Source organism: Hypomesus transpacificus, chromosome 18, assembly GCF_021917145.1.
Source record: "Hypomesus transpacificus isolate Combined female chromosome 18, fHypTra1, whole genome shotgun sequence".
Taxonomy (NCBI): Eukaryota; Metazoa; Chordata; class Actinopteri; order Osmeriformes; family Osmeridae; genus Hypomesus; species Hypomesus transpacificus.
In genome coordinates this window covers 9,312,595-9,334,628 of record NC_061077.1, presented here as the reverse complement: position 1 = coordinate 9,334,628, position 22,034 = coordinate 9,312,595, and the positions used below count along the sequence as shown (strand labels likewise).

The following is a 22,034-nucleotide window of genomic DNA, read 5'->3' as shown; positions in this document are numbered from 1 at the left end:
ATGTTATTTAACAAGTTGTCATTCTGAGGAAAGGAAAAGTGAAAGATTAGGGGTTATAAGAAGATGATGTCTAAGGTACTCATTCACCACTTGGCTGGCATGTGGCGGTTGGTTTGGGATCGACTGGCTCCACGTGCCAGGGCAGGGATCCTGCTTCCTCTGCCCATGGGCCTGCCTCTGCCTCTAGCTCCAACAGACCAGGCCTGCTTCAGCTTCGTTTCACTGCCTGGCTTCCCTAAACACAAATAGAGGAGATGAATGACCTTCCACCCACACAAACTGCAGTAATCTCACATTTTTAAAAGCTCAGTATGCAGTTTTTCTGTATACTGTATACAAATTACTAACCAACAACATGTCCCACATACAGGTTTCAAAAGATGTGGTGGGGGTACTGATGCAGGTATTTTAGTATTTCAGGGAGGAACATGTACATTATCAATAGATCAACAGTGTGAATGGTTTAACATACACTTTGTAGGCTACTTAACTGTTTGGAGTTGGCAATAAAAATAAATAAACCGTTTCTCAAAACACCTCAAAACCCATATTAAACCAAAAAGAAATCTGTTATCTCCATGAGCCTCATTGCTATGGTGCAGGAAACCAGAGAGGTAGAAAATACAGCTCTGTATTTATAAACAGGCATGGGTACTCTCTGTGAGTCTTACACTAGGCTGGAGAAGGTTTAAGCAGGGAGTAGGCAGGGGGATGAATAGCCCACCTTGTGCCTGCTGGGTTCTCTGGGGTACCGCAGTCCTCCGTGAGTTTTGTTTACAGCCCTCCTGGCCCATGAGGTGGGCCTTCCATGCCTGTGGATGGGGTGGGGGACACAAAGCACACAGGTCAGATACTTTCCTGCTGCTCACCCAGTTTCTCTCTCTCCTCACCATCTGCAGCAGCACTGTGGGCCACTGTGGGCCGTGTGAGACCGTAATGGCCACCCTCCCTGGCTCAACACTGGGGTCTTTCACATGGCACACAAGGAGGGCCCATGGTTTGAGGGTTAGAGTTAGATGGGGCTGTCAGTTTTGCCATGCTGAAAGTGAGAATTGTGTGAGAGGTGAAAGAGGGAGGGAGTGTGAAACGGGAGCTGTGACTTCCTCAAAAGTGAACACTGGCATGTACTGTGACTCATCTAAATCGCTGTTGAAATTTGTTGATTTTTGTATTTTGATGCAGCAATATTGTAGAGACAGAACACTAACGTTCATCTAACAAAAAAAAGAGAGCTAGAGATTATTTCTGGCTGCTGTGGCTCCAATGACCACATTACTGAATTCAGTTGATATACAATACTTCACATTCATGTCAACACATGTACTAGACAATAGTAAAACGAAGGCTGTTTATGTTCTTACACTGGATACAGTAGAAAATTATAGGTACAATAACCTTCATGTTTTGATTTGATCAACGAAAACCTAAAATATGTTGTACCTTAATACTGTCTTACCACAAATACCAACCAGCTGAATGAATTTATACTATACAGTATTTATCTTAGTCTTACCAGGATTCAAATGACCCATTTCAAAGAAGGTTCCTTAAGTATTGCTTTGAACTGTCTTAAAAAAAAAACAATAGTGGTATTTAGACACACCTGTTTTGGTCCTTAGGCCTGACATTACAAGCACACTGAGACTGTCAGCCAGCCATAGAACAAAGGGATTGGGACGAGGGCCGACAAGGTCAGGCAAGTTTCATGCTGGTTTTGGATATTGCGTTATTCCTTCTAATTACCATTTTAGCTTTTTGTTTGATTTCCTTATTTTAACTAAAAGTATTACATGTTGACTTGAAAAGGCCAGCTGTACATCCCATTTTTAGGCTACAGAAACTGCTATTTCTATCCATCAAGAGTATTATTTTAACAGTGCTTTTATGTAGCATTAGGGAAATGCTACATAAAAGCTTTGGTAGAACAGGTACGAAGAGAGTAAATACGGGTGGTCCTATACTGTGTAATCTCCACCACTTCAACAATAGAATCTCACCTCCTCTCCAGGCATGAAGTTGCCATGACACAACGGACAGTGGTTGGATCCTTTTCCTGAAACCGGGGCTGAAACCCAAAAGACATGAGAAGGCTGAGTGACAGGTGACATCCCTGGAGAGAGACGCAGCGTGCAGTCTGGGATAAAGATTTAAAATTTGTGAGATTTCTCATGACTTTGGTCATGGTATCTATTTGGTACGCTGCTACAGCCGTGTTGCTTTTTCCCGGAATAGGCTATGTGCTTAGATTGACCATAAACACGTAATACAATTTATATCTAAAGGGTGGTGAAGTAGGACTATGTGTTTTGTCGCCGGGTGCCATGGTGGATCCTAGTATCGGAGTTCCATTGATGTTGGCTTTTAATAGTTCTCATGCCCGCGCTTAACTCAGAGTGGACGTACTCCGAGTTGACTCAACAAATTCAAATCAGCTTGTAGGGAACCGAAAAGTCAGAGTTTACGATTTTAGAGTAACTCAACTCAGAGTTCAGGGTTAGGCTTTAGGTTTGTTAAACCTGCTACTTAATACCCCCCAGGACTGACTAAAGGGCAGACTGAAAAGTTTCATGTTCAGGTTGTCAAAATGACCAGGAAGTGTCCCACTCACGGTTACAGGCGGGACCTTGGGCGTGGCGAGCCAGCTCATTGGTGGATACTGCCTCAGAGCAGCGAGGACACTGGCTGAATCCCGCTCTGCCTTCACACTCCCCCAGAAGATGCTCTGTGAAGCTAGCTATTTCAACCACCTGTACACACAAGCTCAGTCAGAAACATACACTACAACCTGAAAAGGACAATAAACCGTTCTCAAAATGGCCTTTCGTTATAAAGTGTAAAGTCTCCATTAATCCTAATGCCAGCACGTATGGCCTGTTCAGTCACATGAGATGGCCTTCAGATCTAGAGCCAGGGTAATGTACCTGTCTGCACTGGTCACAGCGTTGTAGCATTGGACAGTGCTTCCAGTAGTGAAGATCCAGGCCATCTTCAGTGAAAGATGCATCCTTTCCTCCACAGAAAATGCACAGACTGAAACAAATGTAAGTAGCCTTAAAAGGTTAGTACTGTATATTCAGGAAATGCACAGGGCGATATATCCAAAGGAACAGACACATTTGCTGGTGCACATCAAAATATAAAGGGCTTATACAAAACGTAAATCATATTCAGCCTGTCATCTAACCAACTTATTCACAACCAGAAACATTTGCAGGACATCAACATAAAATTCTACTTTCATGTCTTGCAAGATTTAGTTTTTGGAATCCACTCCAGTGAAATTCCACAGTTCCTAATCTAGCTGGGTCTAGACTTACTTGTCTAAATAGCTGACAGTCGTTGATTGATTATCTCCTGGATCAGAGGTCTTGTTTTGGGGAGCCTTTCTTACAGCTGCAAAGCAATACCAACAACATTTGACACTTGTTAACACTCAAATTAGAGGGATTTAGACCACAGCAGCAATTATGTGCAAACTATATTTTAAACCAAAAACTAAATGGACTGGCCCCCCTGATAAATATAATTTATAATCATCTTTTTTAAAGTGTATGTTTTTGGACAAGAGTTTATAAAATCATCCTCTGGTACACTGGTAGATGGTACTGAAAACGTGAACAGTGGTTTCCCTCATTCAGACCTGTTTTGGCAACCTTGGATGCTTCTTTCTCTTGTCCTTTGGAATTCTCCTTTCCCCTTTCCTTTACAGGTGCAAATGTGAAGTGTGTAAAAAGGATGTTAACCAATTAGGTAAGAAATATTATTTGGCAACATAATATTTACTGGAATGTTTGAAGACCACTTCAACAAGACCTTTAAATTAAAACATACACCCAGTGAAAGGCCATTTACACACAACCAATACTGATTAACTTGACTCATTGTTCAAAGTAAGGTCTTGCATTCCCTAAACAAAGATGCAATCTAAATTCCACAGTATCTACGTATGAACACTTGAGAGGGTTGGCCTTTAGTGGACGTAAGGTAAGTGTGTTTTGGTTGTGATGAAATATGTTCTTACACTGATCTCCTTCAAGGCAGCAAGCTGCTCCTGAAGAGTTCGGATCTCCTCCTTCTCCTTCTCTCCCTCCTGCTGGGCTCCCCCCTTCTTTGACATCTGGATGAAACGATGCAGCGGGGCACAGGTTTAGTATCTCCCTCTCTGCAACCATCTCCCTCTACCTTATCCTTTTCTCTTCCACACTTTTTCTCAGAGTTTCAGTCTGTCACTGTTTCCCCCCTATTGCCCTCTCTTTTCTCTCTCAGTCATGTCTGAGTGCTTGGCAGAGTGTACTGCTGCAGTCATGGATGGGTCCTTAAGTCACTGTCTGTGACATGGCCAGACGTTTATAGGGTGGAAAATGAGTTAACAGTTGGACCATTACTTAGTGGGATTCGTATTTTGCGAAACAAGAAAAATAAGGATATTCCTTGTAAAGAAAGCTTGTCAATGCTAAATAACTAAGACGATGACATACTAAATCAACACAGAGCCTAGGCACATCTTAATTCATTGTCACAAGGCTTAGATTACACTGAATAGTGCCCTTCAAAATAAAGGTTACTAAACCAAAAACTGAACTTATTACTACAAAAAAATAAAGTGTTCAGGCCTTGCCTGTGTTTCAATGGGTCGCCCATCGATCTTGGCAAAGCCGTCAAATATACTCTTGTAAAGGATGTTTTTGCGCGTGGCACCGTCGTTAGGCGGGAGGTAGCTAAGGACGCCAGTCTTGTGCTTGTGGTACATGGCCAGGATGATGTGGACGGCCAGCTCTCTTACCTCAGACGCACTGTGCTCGAGTGCAGCTGTACAGAACTGGGGTGCAAAAGTATCAGCAGAGAGTTAAATAACAGTACACAGCCTCAGGGGTAGGTTGCTAGGGTTTGACTCAGAGGTCCTTTCCTGCAAATACATAAACATTTCCACATTAAAACTCAACATTTATAGCATTTAAAAGTCACACAACATTATACGTTTGTTGGTATTAAATAAGGATGCGGGCATTGAGGGGAAAAAAACACAGATAATCCTAAATTGTGAGGCCAACATTATATGAAAACAACCCAAGACTCTAGAGAATGAAAACACAATGGCTGTCACAGTAGCTTCAGTATCACCTTCAGAGAGTGTGTAGCTTGTGAGGTAACTGTGTGCAAATGGAACCAATCCTAGGCTCAGGACAGACAGGCATTTTCCTTGTCTATTCTCCACATCTCATTTTAATTACAGGGAAATTCAATCACCTTTATACTCTCACTCCCAGCCCATCTCCCAGGTAACAGGGGGGGGGGGGAGAACAATTGTATCAGTGCTTAGACCAAGGGGGCTGGCTAACCCTTTATTTAGCAGAGACAATCGTTTTCCGAAAGATTTTCTATACTTGAATGTTAAGTGTCTGCTAAAACCTGGCTGTTAAGAACATAGCCAGCTAGTATTTGGCTTAATCATTGAAAAAAAATTTTTTACACAATAAGGTTGGCTTAATTAAAAGGGGGAGCAACCGTGGATGCATTCATTCAAAAATGAATTTTTCTTTTTAAATTTTCCTTGACATTTCTTTTAAGGATTTGTACTAAGCCAGCTGTTTCAGTCACACAGATATAGTTTACAGACATTTAAATCCCTCTATTTTTCTAAGGTATAATATTGCCCCAAAGCCTTACCATCCTTCAATCTTTGCCATAATTGCATATCAGCCATTGTAAATGCTGAGACTGTGAGTAAGCCTGAGGAAGGAAGCCTTTAAAAAAATCAGTGTCTCATGAGTTTGTTGTGCGGGCCTTAAGATGTCCTCATTGTCCAAAACTCTGACATATTTTGACAGAACTGGACCAGAAAATCCCCAAATAGCCGGAGGCACTACTGTTGATACCTGGTAAAAAAAAAATCTATGACAAAAAGTCCCAAAATATTTGAACTTTTGAAAAGAACCGTGGGAAGTCATCTGGATGGCATTCATCTCAGTGTTGACAGCTCAATTTAAGAGAAGAGGAAAACCTTTCCCAACTGTTACATCTCAATCCAGTCAATAACACGTTTGCCTAGCAAATACGGAAGACACCAGCACAAAATAGGCACTAGGTGCTACCAAGCATGCACAAACATGCAAACACAGGCCACCAAATACCATCTTCTGAGAGGGAGCTGAACCTAACAATTTGCTCTTGCCATAAAGGCAGTGCAGGGATAGCTGAGGGTGAATAGGGGAGTTAAAAGAGAGCTGTTGTAAACTAGAAGGAAAGAGCCAGTCAGCATGGCCGCTCTGTCAACAGTTGGATAGTTTACACATAGATACCAGGTCACTGTTGGAAGTAAAGGAGGGAACAGAGGGAGGAGGGGGTGAGAGTAGGGAGATCAGAGGACAGAGGGCTGGTGTATACTGTGGATGCCAGCATTGATAACTGTCCCGAAGCTGACCAGAGGTAACAGCAGGCAAGTCTATGCCAGTTAGTTAGACGAGAAAGAAGAAACATTCAACTTAAAACATGGATTAGTGTCAAACTGAATTGACAATCATTTATGTACACCAGTACCACTCATATGCAAGTGACTTAAGAGAGGACTGTAGAGCCAAATCGATTTTACATCCTGATTAGATTAATTGACTGTTTCAGTGTTAATTCACTGTACTTTCTGAACTGTACTCATCACTTGAGCATTGATACTGGTCTTGCTGCATCTAACTGTCTTAACCAATTGACAAATCCTTCTTCAAGACTTTGAAGACACCAAGAAAGTATTCAGAATGAATCCAGCCTGGTCATAGTTGGAAGGGGGAAGGGTGCTCAGTTTTTGCTTTGTTGAGGGCTTCATAGAACTATGTCAGGAATCTCAAAACAGACAAAGCATGGATGAGTGTCTTCTAGAAGACCCCTCACTGCAGTCAATAAAGTCAGAAGAATGGCTTCAAGGTCATACCTTCATAACATTGTCCAGGGTGAAGCCAGAGTTAACTGTGCCCAACTCTCCAAGAAGCTTGTCCAGTAGCTTAGCCCTACTTAGGGCCAGGCGTCCAGGGAAGTTGATCTTGAAGGGCTTCACCAGTTCACCCGGGACCACCTGAAGGGATCGCACCTCTTTGAACAGGGCCATATCCTGAAACAGGAGGAACAATATTAAAACTAGAATGCTGGTCACCACTAATTCAATGAAAGGTATATTCATTATCTCTGCAACAAAAAGGTTTACTAATGGCTACCCCCATTTACTCATTGGGTTGGTGTAAAAAAGGTTTTTGATTTCGCAATATACTTTTTCATTTGTTGTATGCCATCATCAATGACGTCCATATACGTTTAGTCTTTGTTCGCCCCTATTGACCACTGAATGTGGACTTTATTTGGCCCTCTAACAAAGAACCATTGAGTGATCTAAGGGGACTGAAGAGACGGTCATGGTCAAATATTGACACTGAAGCACACTCCCTGACTAACTCATAAGGATTCCCATTACTCTCTACCTCTTTCACAGGACTCTCTCACACGCACACAACCTTTCAAAATCACTGACATACTGTACTATAACATGTACATATTTGTCCTCTCTACCTCCGATAATTCCTGAACTCTCTCAATCACAAACATCCCCAGTTCTCTCACACCTTGTCTTCTCCTCTAGACTGCATACACACACACGTGGGTCATGTTAAAACTCGAACTCAACAGTACCAGAATACTACAGTACAAAATGGAGCCTGTTTGAGAATTTGGAAATGTGTGAAAACAGCTCTTTTCATCCACACCTTGCTTAATGTCCCCAGATTCAGAAACATGTTCTGCACAGAGCAGCTTACAGTACACTACCTGGATACAAGCTGTAACTGTGCCTTGTGGATTATTCCCATGAGTAATGCCATTTACTTACTTCCAATTGTTAAATAAAAAAAATCTGCTAGCAAATGTTCTATTTGTAGTGACATGTCATGACTGCACTGCTGTATGACCCAAATTGAGAGGTGATTTAGATTAATCCAGTATCACTGTACCAACATATTTTCCTAATAATGGGTATAGGGAAAGTCTTTAATTTGTTGCAAGTGATGATCAATGATGTCTATATACGTGTAGTCTTTGATCACTCCTGTTGTTTCCATAAGCCCTACTTGAATGAAGGCTGTTGCCATGGCCCTTAGCCTGGTAGCTGAGTCCCCCGTTCTGGAGAGCAGATTAGGCCAGGTCTGCTCCACACAGTGGGCTACCTCCACCCTGCCCAGCCCCTGGCCTGGGATCAACTGGGTCAGCAGCATTCTCAGCAGCTTCAGAGATGCCTTGAACACCTGGAAGAGAAGTTCAATATCAGACGCTACTGAATAAAGTCCATCTGCAGGCCTTTAATGTACAGTAGCATGTGCCCCAAATATGATCTGCAAAAAAACCTTTATGCTGTCAATATGGTTGGCTAAGGCAAGGCACAAAGAAAGAGCTGTTTTGAATTGACCAGTTTGGAGGCAGATTGGATTTGACCAGCAAGGGAAGCAGAAATGACCATGGTTAGTTACATTGTTATAGTTTGAAATGTATGGAACCACCAAATTCTACTTTGGTTACATAGTTAAATTTGTAGCAATTTTGTGGCAAACTGAATGACATTATGCAGTGCAGGCTCAGAGGTGCAATGAGTTGACTACCGTAGTTATTACTTAATTATCGTTTACAATTACTATTAATGTTTATGTACCTAGGATAATGCATCATTTGGATTATTGCAACAGTTATTTTTACCGCACAAACGGAATAAAGTCTTGCTTACAAGGTCTCAAAAATACTCAAAATATTTGTATAAGTGGGAAAACTCAAGGTGAGGGGGGTGTGGATGTGTGAGGGGAACAGGGGGGGCATTGTTGGAGGGGTGGTTGGGGGGCAGTGGGTGCTGCCTGTGTGTATATAGTCGTTCGGGTTACAGGTTAAGGATGGAACACGCATATCAAACAAGTCCAGTAAACATAATCAATTCATGTACTTGAAGAAATGAAGGAAAGCATGTCTGTTGCGAGTATGTGTGTTTCAGTTTGTGAATAACGGTTTGTCAATTTGTTCATTGCCAGGCCAATATATGCAGGTAGAAATTTTTGAGAAAGAAATGTTTTACTGGTCAAAACACAAATGCACAAATCTGCTGGGAACCATGCTTAGATGTAATAACATTATTAAAGCTAAACCTGGGTGGAAATGGCTTGATTTCTTCCGTTAGAGTTGAACAAACATGGACATTTCTGTCTTTCATTCAACCTTGACCAGTTGTGCTGTCCTTCCTCTTGTAATTGGTCCAGTCACTTTCACCTGACAGCAGCATCAGATAACCGGATTGTTTGCTTTCGAAGCGAGGACAAGGTCTTTCCCTCATATTATCACTCTGTTTTCATGATTTTCCTCAGGGGGAAAAATCTGGCTGGTTAAAACAGCTATGAACAATAAAGCTCAGGTCTAATCAATCAAAACTGCTCTTTAATGGATTAAGGATAACACATCAATGTTTTGATTCAACAACTCCATATGAAGAGCAAAGGGGATGATGGTAGATTACTGGTAGAACTGAGAAATCTCAGAGCTGAGTATTATTGTGATGACAGACAAGTCTACCTACTATACTGTATGCTGGCAAGTACTCTATTGGACCTTGGAGAAACCAAGGGATCAGCCAAAGGAGATCCAATCAAGGACAAATTGGAATATTCTTTCCTAATGTGAGTGTTCACACAAACTCTGCACCAACTGAACATGAATGAAACCCACTCAAACTCACAGATGACACCTTGTCCAGGAGGGCCTTCTTGACCAGGAACACTGCTGCCCTCATCATGTTCCTCAGCTCCTCCTTGGGGGTCCCTGGGGGGACTTCAGACAGCCTCTTGTAAACAGCCAACAAGGCATCTTCACGGTATGACCAGGTTTTTGAATAGGCCCCCGCTACCTGAAAGGAGTAAGAGAAGGGTAGGGTATCAGATGTAGTCCTGAATACAGATATACTGTACATAGACACAAAAATATTGGATATGTTCAGTCATTAAAAATGCATATTTGGGTTTCAGTGTACATAGACACAAAAATATTGGATATGTTCAGTCATTTGAATGCATATTTGGGTTTCAGTGTTTAGTGCATGTTCCTGTTTGACCGTGTATCTTACCAGGCCATCTCCATACACCTCTATGGGGAAGCTGGCCTCTCTCTGAGCTCTCTCTGTGAGAGGCTCAGGCTCCCCGCTCACGGCACCCACCCCTGGGCTGCGGGGGCTAGCCGGAGGCTCCAGGGGCAGAGGGGACTCCTCATGCTGGCCTTGGGGCGTCTCCCCTGGCCTCTCCTTCTGCAGAGCAGGTAGAGGCCTCTCATCATAAGGCAGGGTGATGACCTGAAAAATGGTGTATTTGTACAGTTAAGATTGATTGATGCTCTTTGTGTTTCATCATGAGAATTCTCTTTATAAAAGCTCAAGGCTTGTTTCTGGATATATAACCAAACCCAGCTCACTGCAGTGCATACTGGCATACTCCTGCCTTGTAAAAGGCTCAAAGTGTGCCCTTCCAGCCAGGCTGGCACCCCCCTGAGTCACTCGACTGTTTCACACTTTTAATTAAATTGTGAAACTCAACCTGTAGGCTGGTCACACTGGTGCGTAAACTATGGAGTCCTGGTCATAATCCGATGAGAGAACTGCTCCAAACATCTCAGAGGATTACAGCAGGGTACACGTGTTCCTTTATGCAACACTGCCCTACCTTGTACACAGACTTTTTGTTTACTATAACACGCAGATGAATACGCCTTCTGTCAAAGCACAAACTATATTTACTGGCACTATAAATCATGTACACAAATCACAAATACTGAAGCATGAGTTTACATGAGGTTTTAGGTTTGGATCCTCCGTGGAGAAAAGAAAATGGCACTTTGGATAACAGTTGCTTAATGGACATCACTATTTTATTGACTTATTTTTATCATCTTCCTTTATTACCGTAATAAAACATAAACAAGAGCTAGAGACTGGCTCGGACTCGGTGGTGCGGCAGGCTGAGTCTACTCACGTCTGTGCGTGGTACGTCAGGGTGGGCACGGGGGGAGGGGGGCTGGGGCTGTGGAGGGCTGGCAGGTCTGGGTGGAGTCACCTGCTCAACCTGCCTGGGCATAGACTCCTGTTTCTTTCCCTTGCTCAAGGTCTCCATGGACACCCTGGGCTTGATGCCTGGGGGCCGGTGTCTGGGAGTGGGGGAGGGGTGATCCTGGCTCGGGGACGACTCCACGGCTCTGGTAATCTACAGAGGTCATGGACAGAGGATGTGGAAAAGTAAGATGGAGGAGACTTGTGTCATGTACCAACAGTACATACTTTGACCATGATGGGGGTCAGGACTGACTAAAACACTGACTGTGTTCATGTCCAGCAGATTGTGAACCTCCAGTTGCTGGTACACAGTCGTCCTGTACTCCTCCATCTGCTCCTTCTTCCTCTTGGCTGTGTCATAGTCTTCCTTCTCTATGGCACACCTCTTCTCCACGTCGTAGCGACCCAAACGCTCCCCCACCTGCCAGGCAGAGACGAGAGGAGGGAGAAGAGGAGAGTAGGGAAAGGAGAGAGAGACCGCATGGATTGGAAGTTCCCAAGTGTATCCGACTTGATTTTCTATTGTCTCGATTATACGTTGTCTCTACTTGTTTGAAGTACTGTACTGTAGGGGAATGTTATTGGAGGGCTACATTATACAAGCAGTAGTTCATGACAACACAAATATGACGAGTTGGATACATTTGGTGTAAATGGTAGTTACTATGTAAAAAGACATTGCCATGCCAACAGAACATTGTGGTATTCCTCCGACAGAATGGTTTATCTTTACAATCAGGATATTGGACGACAAGTTTCAGTAAGTCCTTTGAATAGTTTTACATAACTAAACTCTAATAGCTGAAAAAAGTTTCTAAAGAGGCCTTGCAACACTAACTGAACTGCCATTGCTTAGTCTCCTGTAGTTATTATAGTGTTGTATTGACATGTGACATACAACTTTGGATAAAAGCTCAGTGGTCTAGGTTAAGCTTTAACCTTGTCCACTTTTGAAGCTGCATGGTGAGCAAAGACATTTGTTAACAAGAGGTAACAGGGTGTGTCTGTGTGTGTGTGTGTGCAAGTTCTTTGGTTACAAAGCTACAAACAGACACCACTCACTGGACATCGCCGCAGCTGTTGTGGCTATTAAGTATTCATGGTTGGTATGACAACCATATGGGTTGTAACAAGATTCTGAACAATGTTTAATGGTTAATGTTACAAACTATGTTAAAATCAAACAGTAGTTCAGCATGACAAGAAGGTACACATGTGTAATTGATCTCATGCAGTCTTAGTCAGCTGTTCACACTACACTTTATTTCACGGCATTCTTACAGTTCTAAAGGGTAGCTATATTGGGCAGCTACTTTCTAAGAAATCATGAATCCGAGTCCCTATTCTCGATTAGAAACTACAATCATTCGAATGGATCGGATTGTTTGTTTTATCTGCCGTTTGACCTAGCTGGGTAACAGGCAGAAGGCCTTGAGTGCTGTACCTTCTGCAGGTCAGCGATAGCCTGCTTCAGTGTCTTGGCAAGGTCGTATCGCTCCAGGTGGACCATGTCCTGCTTCTTGTCATCCAGCAGGCGGATGATGTGGGCCACCTCTGGGTCCTGGTACATGTCGAAGGCCAGGTCATCCAGAGGGGAGATGGACTCACATTTACTATGGGTGATATAAGACACAATATTGTCAAAGATGACACATTTCACTACATAGTATGAATTGTGTTCACAACAAAGAAAAGATGGAAATGAAGAACTCTGATTCACTTCAAATGCTGTTTTTCTTTAGTATTAGAGCCAGAAGGCCTGTAACTTATTTGCTTTGTTTTCAACAAACATTTAGTACAATACCTATTGAATTAGCAATCTGAGAAGAAGTGAATAGACAGGTCATTTGTCTCAGCATGACAAGAAGGCTAATGGTGTGTAGAGGATCTTAACAGACAATGGGCCCCTGCTTCCTCCTCACCCCATGTAAGTCCCATCCAGAGCACCCTCGTGCTGGGAGCTGCTGAGGTAATGCTCTATCAGCTGCTCTCGGCTGGGCTATGGGTCAACAGAAGTACAATTACACACAAGTACATAGAGACGCACAAACAGAACAACGGAGGTCTCCATAAACAAACAGTCATGTAATGACAGGCTACACACAGGCATGTGTGTATATATAAGCATATTCTCTGATGTGTAAAACAGAACTATTCCCAGAACTGTTAGTGATTGGTCGTTCTGGGTATGTGAATGGGGCATGCTCCCACAACATGTATTTGATTCAATGAATGGCAAAGACCCTTGTCAAATACTCCCAAGTCAAAAAGTGATTGAGTCTGGAAGTGTATTGTGTTTTGGAGAGGTGGAATTTAAAACAATGCAGTACAGGTGTACATTTATCCATCTCACCCACTTTACACAGAGGTCAACACATCATGTGCATACGTCATCTGTAAATCAAGACACTGAGAAGAACAACACTAAACTTCTGAAAGATAACCAACCCATCCAAAGGTATCACTGTAATAGTGAAGGTGCTTACAGAGGGATTAGCAGAGCAACAATGCAGAGCTTGTTCAGTGGAATCTGTATGTATGTGTGTGTGTGTCTGTGTGTAGGTAACCTCTCCACTCCAGGGTCTGTCCGTCTACAGGTCTATCTGATTACACTGGGTAACTAAGGCCTCTGTGATTACACACTGCCTTCTCCCGAGTTTGATTACTACATTCCTGCCACACACACTCCCCGTAAGTATTCATACAGTACAGCAGCAACTGAAAATGGGTGTGTCTGTTCTACATCTTACATACTAATACCATTCTAGGTAGTCCAGATGTGTACATGTAAATCTACCAAGTGATGTTTGTGTGGTGGAGTTGGCTAATGGTAATTATTTTAAAGCATGTATGCACCTAAAGACTTCATAGTCAATCAAAAAACGCTGAATCAGTATATAATTTACTTTTGTAAATGTTTAATTGCTGCAACAGGCCAACCGTTTTAGAAGCAACAGCCCCATCTTGTGTTTACCGGCAGCATTGCATGTTCATTCTTCTGTGACAGGCAATCTGGCACTTAGACCCAGACTCTTCAGCTGCTTTTCACTACATGGTACCGACAAGACTCAACACGTTTAGTTTTCTACTGCGCTACTGTACCCTCACAATGTAACTGGTCATCCTAGAGACACCACATGAAACTGCAGTGACGTGGTCTTCAATGCCACACACACACACACACCACTCTCGCTTGGCAACACAGACAAAGTTCTGCACCTCCTCAACTGACCACGCCATGGTTTTGCTGGTTGCCGTTTAATTCAGTAGTCCAGTGAATACAAAATTTGCGGTCACTATAATGTAGCTTGGCTATATAAAAATGGCATGTTTGTGCCCAATTCACTCTGATCAATTAGTAGTCTGCAGTGCTTTCACATCACCTTTTAGTATCAACTCAGTATGGAACCTTGCAACCACGACAAAGGTGCTACCATAAAACCCTGGTCGTACCAGGTCAGGGCTCGCAACTAACTTTTTCCCCTCACTGTCCAATTACCACCCCGAAATGCAAAACTGTCTAAACAGACTTAAAATTCGAAAGGTGGAAAAAATATTTTCAAAAACGTTTTTAAAATAGTTTTTAAAGGTTTGGAAAATATTTTCTACCAAAAGTTTCTAAAGGTTGAAAAAATATCCATGAGCTTAAGGTACATTTATTGATGTTGGTTAGTTCATTTGCACTCAAATACAGGCTTTAAAGCATACTATAGTATGATGTATTACTCAATCGTTAGTCAGTCCCTGTTTTCAGAGTCTGTAACAGCTCAAGCTAATCCGTCCAGTGTAGCCTACAGTAGTAGCGCTACTGTAATTTACAGTACTAGGTATCCCACAGAAGGCAAGTAGAGTTGAGTCAAGCCAGAACCATGTCGTGGAAAAGGGCTACTAGATTCACAAGCTCACGGACACATGGACACACACACACAAAAGAGCGGTCACTTACAATTGTGTTAATATCATTGCCATCCATAGAATTCCCCAAAACATTTATGGCAACCAATGCAACCTGGAATTATAAACAAAAGTCTGTGAAATGAATGCATTGGTGAATGAGCAAGTAAATATAGGAATGCATGAATGAACAAAAGCTGGAAAGAATTAACTAATGAATGAAAATTGTGACTAAACAATTGAGACTGTGGTGTAAATAGTAGATGATGTCTGTGAACAGTGACTGGCTATTAGTTTAGTAAAGTACCTGATTGTAGACATTGTAGCGGTTTATGTGATTTCTGTGGAAGGTTATGCGAAGGTACGTTCCAATCGCGTCCACATGAACAGACTTCAGCTCTCGAGCTTTGAAACCAGTCTTCTCATTGTCGGACAGAGACACGTATCTGTGGTAGATTGCTAGAAAAATTAGGGTTGATTCTTTTGATTTAACAAGTATTTTGCTTTTGAGAACACTATCTAAAATAAACTACTGTAACAACATGATTGTGTGAAGGAACATGGCATGCCCCAGAAGTTGGCTACAGTGGAGTCACCTATTATAATATGTTGACTGTATAAATCAACCATGTCCCTTGTGCTTGTTATGGACTCACCCCAGTCTGCGGAGCGGTCCGGAGTGCTCAGAGGAGTGGGTCTCTGGTAGACTGTCCCCAATGTGAAATTCAATCTTGGCTGAAATTAGGTACTGGTGGGCCAGAAGCTGCAGCTTGCGCACCCTGCTGCGCTCCACCAGCTGTAGAGTGACCTGCTGGGGGTACGGGCATAACCTGCCACAGAAACACACAGAAAGGATACTTGTGATAGGTTGACAGGATGCCTTATACCTAAAGGCATTACAGAGAAAATGTCTAAAGTCATGTAACAAGTCTCTAAAATACCTAGTTGACCTCCAACCATTAACTGTAGGAGCATGGACCATCAGCTCCTTGGCACTGTAACTGTCTTCGTGGCCTGAAGAGCTGACCACCACAAATCCTATCTTCCGGGGCATCTTTCCGAGACACACTGAAACAGAGCCCACACAATGTAAATCCAATGGTATCCATATAGAGCATGGGCAAAACATTTCGAATTATTGGTATTGATTATAAACAATAAATGAATACCAACATTCATGAACACTGTACTATGTCTCTAGGTCTTTATCAGGGGTGATTCTAGGATCAGACCTTTAGGGGTGCTCTGCCCCCAATGAGAATGTGCCATGAATACAGTGCCTTGCAAAAGTGCTAAACCCCCTTGCTAATAATCCATAATTTCACGGGATAACAATTAATACATTTATGTATTTTTCTGCAAAATTTTGAATGAATGGAAACAACTAAGAATGTCCCTTTCTTCATGAACTACCAGCATCAAATGATAATAAACAAGCTTGAGCACCCCTAAAAAGGGTCTAAAATCGCCACTGGTCTTTGAGTGTGTTTATATTTTTCAAATACGATTATCCAAAATAATAATGCGTTAAAATCATTGTTAGAGCCAGATAGTTGTTGCACATTCCAAACAATGCCGAATGCATTTATCATGTAACTTGCCTATTGTAAGATGAAGCAATTCAACATGTTATTCACGCCTCGAATGGCGAGGTAGGGGGTGGGGGTGGCATGATGGGTTTAGCCAGTCAGCCAGCTAACCTTGGACTAAAAACTAACCTCGTTGGACGAAAGTGCAGTATGCTTTCCACGTACTGGTTTATTAGCTAGCCTACCAGTAATCTAACGTCGTTGGCCAACCACACTGTTAGCCAGGCTAATTTAGCCTAACTTTTAGTACATTAAGCTTTCAATACTCGCAAAATTCACATTGTTTAACTGCCAGTATACGTTCAATTATTTTTTCCTTTTGCTGAAACCTCATTTCATTGTCGATATGAGTTAATAACTTGTTATTGAATGCATCTTACCATTAACATCAGAACAATTTTGACAGCTTGTCCAGGTCCCATTTCATCTCCATAACCACCACTGACAACAACCGGAATCTGACATGCGCATTTCCAGTTTAGAACGCAAGGGACTGTGGTCTTTGACGTTTTGAGTAGACACTGCGCAATATGTGCGCACGTTGGCGTTGTAAGTCTTATGAGCTGCGTATTTGTTGCGCTGAATTATTGCATCAGCATGACTTCTTCTCTTTCTTCTTTCTTTCCGGGTCTGGTGTTGCAGCATGGACGACCAGGATAATTGGGCTGAAATAGAGAACGCAGCAAATGAGAAGAGACGTGAGCTTGTATTGCAAGGTTTAATTGTAGATGAGAAAATATCAACAAATGGGGGTCTGAATACCAGAATCTATTCTCTCACACTCCTAAATTATCTCGAAATTATCCAATGCCCGAGTCTGACAGAGATTCATGAAGACATCAAAAATTTGACTAACCTCCAAAGCTTGATTCTCTGTAGAAATAAGCTTTCATTCATTCCTAACACAATTGGAAATTTGAAGTCATTGAAAGTCCTTGACGTTTCTGTCAATAACCTGAAAGTTCTGCCTGATGAAATAACACACCTTAGCAATCTAAATACACTCAACGTTAGTTGCAACAACCTCACATCACTGCCAGATGGACTGTGTCGCTGCACGAAACTCTCCACCATCAATATCTCCAAGAATGATATCACTCGATTCCCAGCAGACTTCTACACAGATCGACTGGATCTCCTCAGCTCGATCATCGCCTCTGATAACAGTATTGAGGAGCTGTGCGGAGACGTTCACAAGCTCTCTGCACTGAAGGTATCCCGAAAGCATACTGCACTAGGCCCTGGCCACATATCAAGTTGAACTTGGATGTTTAAAATTCTATTTATATTATTTGTACGTAGTATTTACAGATACGTCATACCTCCAGTAATGTATTTTAAATGTATTTGATCTATCTGTCCAGGTTTTAGACCTCTCCAATAATAAACTAATTGAGATCCCTGCGGACCTCGGAGACTGCTCCAAACTGAAGGAGATCAACTTCAAAGGTAATAAACTGAAAGACAAGCGTCTGGAAAAGATGGTCAACGGTTGTCAGACCAAGTCTATTCTGGATTATCTGAGAGCCGGAGGAAGAGGGAAAGGAAAAGGCAAGCAGCAGGAAGAGGGTGATAAGGCAGAGAGTGGCCGGGTAGCTGACAAGAAGAAAAAGCAGCACAAGAAGAAAAAGAATGCAGAGGAAGAGGAGGTGGATGAGATGAACCAGATGGTGCTGAAGATTCTTCATGTTTCTGAAAGCCCCACAGCACTTACAGTGACAGTGACATCTGAGGTGAAAGATGTGCGGCCGTACTTGGTGTGCTGTGTGGTCACAGGCATGAACTTGAAGTCAGGGAATGCCCTCAAGAGGTTTCTAGTTGCTCAGGTGAGGTAACATAAATGTAGCTTCCTGTTTTGCTTCACTGTTCTCAACTCTAACCAGACACGCAAGTTGCAACACAGCAAAAGTTGCAAAAAGAATAATACCTATCCGTTTATTTTTTACAGACCAAACTACATGATGACATATGTGGCAAAAGGACCACAGCAACCATTGCGACTCATGACGTGCAGTTACTCAAGGGACCTCTTGTCTATGATGCCAGACCACCTGCCCAGTTAAAGGTATCAGAAAAGTTTGCCAAAAGAATACCCAGCTTCATACTGTACTTCAGTAATTCATACAAATAATTAATACAAATAAGTGTTGAATGATAAGTGGCTACATGTTGACTATGATTCAAACTTTTTTGAGTTGACAATCTTTTATTAGTAGCATTTTAGATCGGGTGGTAAATGTCTTTAAAATAATCAACTATTCATGACATTCACCCCACGCATCTTTACTGCAACATTAAGACAATAAGTTAATGTCAAGTTGAATCTTTTCAACAGCATGGCTTTTCATTGCATTTGTATTTCTCAAAAGATTTTTCATTACAATATTTTGTTGTTGAATCGTGTGTGTGGGTAAGATCATCCCTCTAAGTCGTAAGGAGATGACTGCTGTGGACCTGATGAAGCAGCTGCAGCTGGAGGCAGACGACCAGAGGAAACAGAAGAAGAGGCAGAATGTTTCTGGCCTCCACAAGTGAGTAACCACCACATGCTTTTTGTCTATATAACTTAGGATAGCAGATGTTTGCCTTTTTGTAGAAAACAATACACATGTCAATTTGTTAAGAAAGTATGTGTGCCTTTTGGGATTTTAGAACGAGTAATTCCCAAAACATTTCCATTGTTTTGCTTTCCATTTATATAGCATCTTGGGTTTGGTTTCTTGTACAGTTGAGTTATTGTTCAATCAAGTATTCCCTTTGTTCAGTGTGCTTGGTTGTTGAGTTTGTTTCATGTTTGACACAAGAGAGCGCTAGAAGACTGACAAAAGAAAGGCCTAGTTTTATAGTTAAATGTTTACAAATGGTTTCAGTTTGACCTCAACTTGTGGTTGAGGTGGTAAACTGTATATTTCCTGTTGAAATCTACATATCTACATTTGTCTTGTTTTCTGTATGCTCTTTGCAAACAGGGTGCAGGGTAAGAATTTAAATTGAGAATGTGACAGCGTAGAGACTGCATACTAGTTCCTTGTTGCAGTTTCACTTTCAGAAAGATAAAACCACTTTAACCAAACAGAAACAGCAAGGGTTGCCAAATACATGTTTCTATTGATTGTGTGTGTTTCTGCTTTAGGTTGAACTCTCTTCTCGCCAGTTAAAAAGTAGACAAACCATAAATGTAATGTCTTGTCAAACCACTTGTACACTGTCTCATGAAGGACATGTTGACATGTACTGACATGGTGTTATCGGACTGGAGTTGCCTGTAGCTTTGTAACTCTACCTTTACTGTTATTTCAGTTATAGGCACTACTCGGAATCTTGGGGTGGGAACATGTATGCCCTAATGGTGCTCTCTCAGTTGTTAACAGTTATAATGTGTTCCTCAGGTACCTGCAGCTTCTTGATGGGAAAGAACTCTACCCCTGTCTGGTAGACGCAGAAGGTCATGTGATCTCATTCCCACCAATCACCAACAGCGAAAAAACCAAGGTAGTGTGCATGTGTGAGGGAGAGACGGAGATCTTAATCTAATCTGATACCTTTTTCACGGGTCAATACTCAACACTCAGGTAACACTCAGTGATGCAGGTGGCTTTCGTATCTAGCTATGCAAGATGGTTGTTTCCTTTTGTTTGTGGTCCCAAAACATCTGACACATTGCATACCCACAGTGTAAAACCTTCAGTATACACACTGGATCATCCTTCCATAGCTATGAACATACTTCCTTTAAATAGTTGACTTTTCTCTAAAAACGTACAGTATATTTTGACTATTACTAAAACAGAACTGTGCAAAACTATTTTCTGTTAAGAGACTAATTGTGTTCTTTCACTGTAATTTATTACCAGCATGGACTTTTGTACTTTTATTTCAGATCAGGAAGACGACTAAAGAGCTGTTTTTAGAGGTGACCAGTTCTACCAGCCTGCAGACATGTAAAGACATCATGGATGCTCTCATTATGGTAAGACCAGCTCTTACTCGGTTTGAGTTATCTGGCGTGTGCTGTAACTAACACCATGTTGTTGTTTTTTGAATGTTGTCCTTTATTCAAAAGGGGTCAGTTAAGACAGAGCATGATTCTAAATCACATTTCTATCATCAGTGTATATGTAGCTTTGAGCAACAAAACACTTGGTCCTCATGTATTCCCATTACATTCATAAGCACGTGAGCAGCTATGCTCTCAGGGTGTCATGCTCCTTTGACATGTGAAGCCTGTTGCCTCTGGTCACTCAGTGGAACAAGTGAGCTCATTGTCCCAAGGTGACTGGCCCCCAGCAGTGTACAATGTCACTATCAAAAACTCACAACGCACAATGTAACAGCAACCTTACTGACCATAACTTGGCAGACCTTCTCTTTCAGAGAGATTTACCTCAAAACAAATTTCAAGGAACATCTGTTAAATTGGACATGTAACAGCTTGAACAGCTTGTTGAATTGTAGCTGAAATTGAAGTTACATATAGAAGGTCCTAAAGTGAAACGTGACTTGAAAGGTAAAACTTGGGGTTAGATTCACAGCACTAACATGGTGCTTCCTGCTCGGGGATGCTTGTCCTATATAACCACAATCTCACTGACCGATCACATATCCACCGCTGAATATTTTAGCTTGTCAAGAAACGTGAGTGTGACAGTCTTGAAAGTGGATCTCAAAATAACCTATCCATGTGTATCCCTCCACAATTTAAAGAATAATGGCTAGTATGTTTAATACGTTATTCTCTGCTTCTCCTAGAAAATGGCGGAGTTGAACAAGTTTACCTCAGAGCACAGGGAGGAAGCTGGGTCAGAAGGGGAGTGTGACGCAGCCCCCGACTCTGCCTCTGATGGGATAACCTCAAGCGAGCTTACCATCCAACAGGTTCGCACCGTGGACCCTGACGGAAACCTCAAGGTTGTTTACCCCTCCAAAACTGACCTCTCTACAGATGTCGACAACCTGAAAGTCATCTGGTAGTGCACCAACCAGCTGTTTAATTGAACCACTCACATAACATCACACTAAATCAGTTGTCTGTTTATTTTGGGGGAAGTGCATGTACTAGATATACATGATGGAATAATTTAAATATATACTCATAATACAATGTTTTGTATACTTTTTGTACTTCCATAAGAACAAGCACCGTTAATGAGTTCACTACAACATTTTGAATTATTAACATAAATAAGTATTATAACTTTCATTCACATCAATTACAAAAAACATGGATGTCTGTTTAAAGAGAAATAAAATGGCACAGATACAATGAGACGTATTTATTTTAGACTGAACATTGTGTTCAGCAATATACAGTACGGTCCAAAAGCCTGAGACCACTAGTCAAGTTACTTCTATTTAGCATTTGTTTAGAATCTACTACACTTATTTCATTACAAATGATAATGTAATGTTAAAAATCTGAGTGAAAAGATGAGTCCTAAAATTGACAT

At 41.8% G+C, this 22,034-nt stretch overlaps 2 protein-coding genes across 2 annotated transcripts; one reads left to right on the top strand and one right to left on the bottom strand.

Moving 5' to 3' along the window:
- Positions 1 to 19: 19 nt before the first annotated feature.
- cep104 (centrosomal protein 104) lies at positions 20 to 17,091 on the bottom strand. The gene is made up of 22 exons (XM_047040023.1): positions 16,968 to 17,091; positions 15,940 to 16,066; positions 15,655 to 15,828; positions 15,306 to 15,444; positions 15,051 to 15,113; positions 13,027 to 13,103; positions 12,549 to 12,717; positions 11,370 to 11,525; positions 11,028 to 11,255; positions 10,130 to 10,351; positions 9,746 to 9,913; positions 8,106 to 8,279; positions 6,923 to 7,099; positions 4,619 to 4,819; positions 4,022 to 4,117; positions 3,641 to 3,701; positions 3,318 to 3,393; positions 2,922 to 3,030; positions 2,609 to 2,747; positions 1,998 to 2,065; positions 725 to 812; positions 20 to 235 (listed from the first exon to the last, which is right to left on the bottom strand). Exons 2-22 carry the CDS (start codon positions 16,050 to 16,052, stop codon positions 84 to 86), a joined length of 2,850 nt encoding a protein of 949 aa, XP_046895979.1. The 5' UTR covers positions 16,053 to 16,066; positions 16,968 to 17,091; the 3' UTR covers positions 20 to 83.
- Positions 17,092 to 17,176: 85 nt separating this feature from the next.
- Positions 17,177 to 21,850, top strand: lrrc47 (leucine rich repeat containing 47). Its single transcript, XM_047040024.1, has 7 exons — positions 17,177 to 17,800; positions 17,952 to 18,413; positions 18,536 to 18,652; positions 19,003 to 19,118; positions 19,977 to 20,079; positions 20,468 to 20,557; positions 21,337 to 21,850. Exons 1-7 carry the CDS (start codon positions 17,231 to 17,233, stop codon positions 21,556 to 21,558), a joined length of 1,680 nt encoding a protein of 559 aa, XP_046895980.1. The 5' UTR covers positions 17,177 to 17,230; the 3' UTR covers positions 21,559 to 21,850.
- Positions 21,851 to 22,034: the final 184 nt, after the last annotated feature.

Bases quoted from the DNA above. Each gene is read 5' to 3' on its own strand.
- cep104 (XM_047040023.1), bottom strand. From the start codon at position 16,052: ATGCCCCGGAAGATAGGATTTGTGGTGGTCAGCTCTTCAGGCCACGAA. The intron at 3,031-3,317 runs GTAAGTCTAGAC...CATTTGTTTCAG, and splicing joins ACTGTCAGCTATTTAGACAA to TCTGTGCATTTTCTGTGGAG. The intron at 813-1,997 runs GTGAGATTCTAT...CCCCATCCACAG, and splicing joins ACTTCATGCCTGGAGAGGAG to GCATGGAAGGCCCACCTCAT.
- lrrc47 (XM_047040024.1), top strand. From the start codon at position 17,231: ATGGACGACCAGGATAATTGGGCTGAAATAGAGAACGCAGCAAATGAG. The intron at 20,080-20,467 runs GTAGTGTGCATG...CTTTTATTTCAG, and splicing joins CCAACAGCGAAAAAACCAAG to ATCAGGAAGACGACTAAAGA. The intron at 20,558-21,336 runs GTAAGACCAGCT...TGCTTCTCCTAG, and splicing joins TCATGGATGCTCTCATTATG to AAAATGGCGGAGTTGAACAA.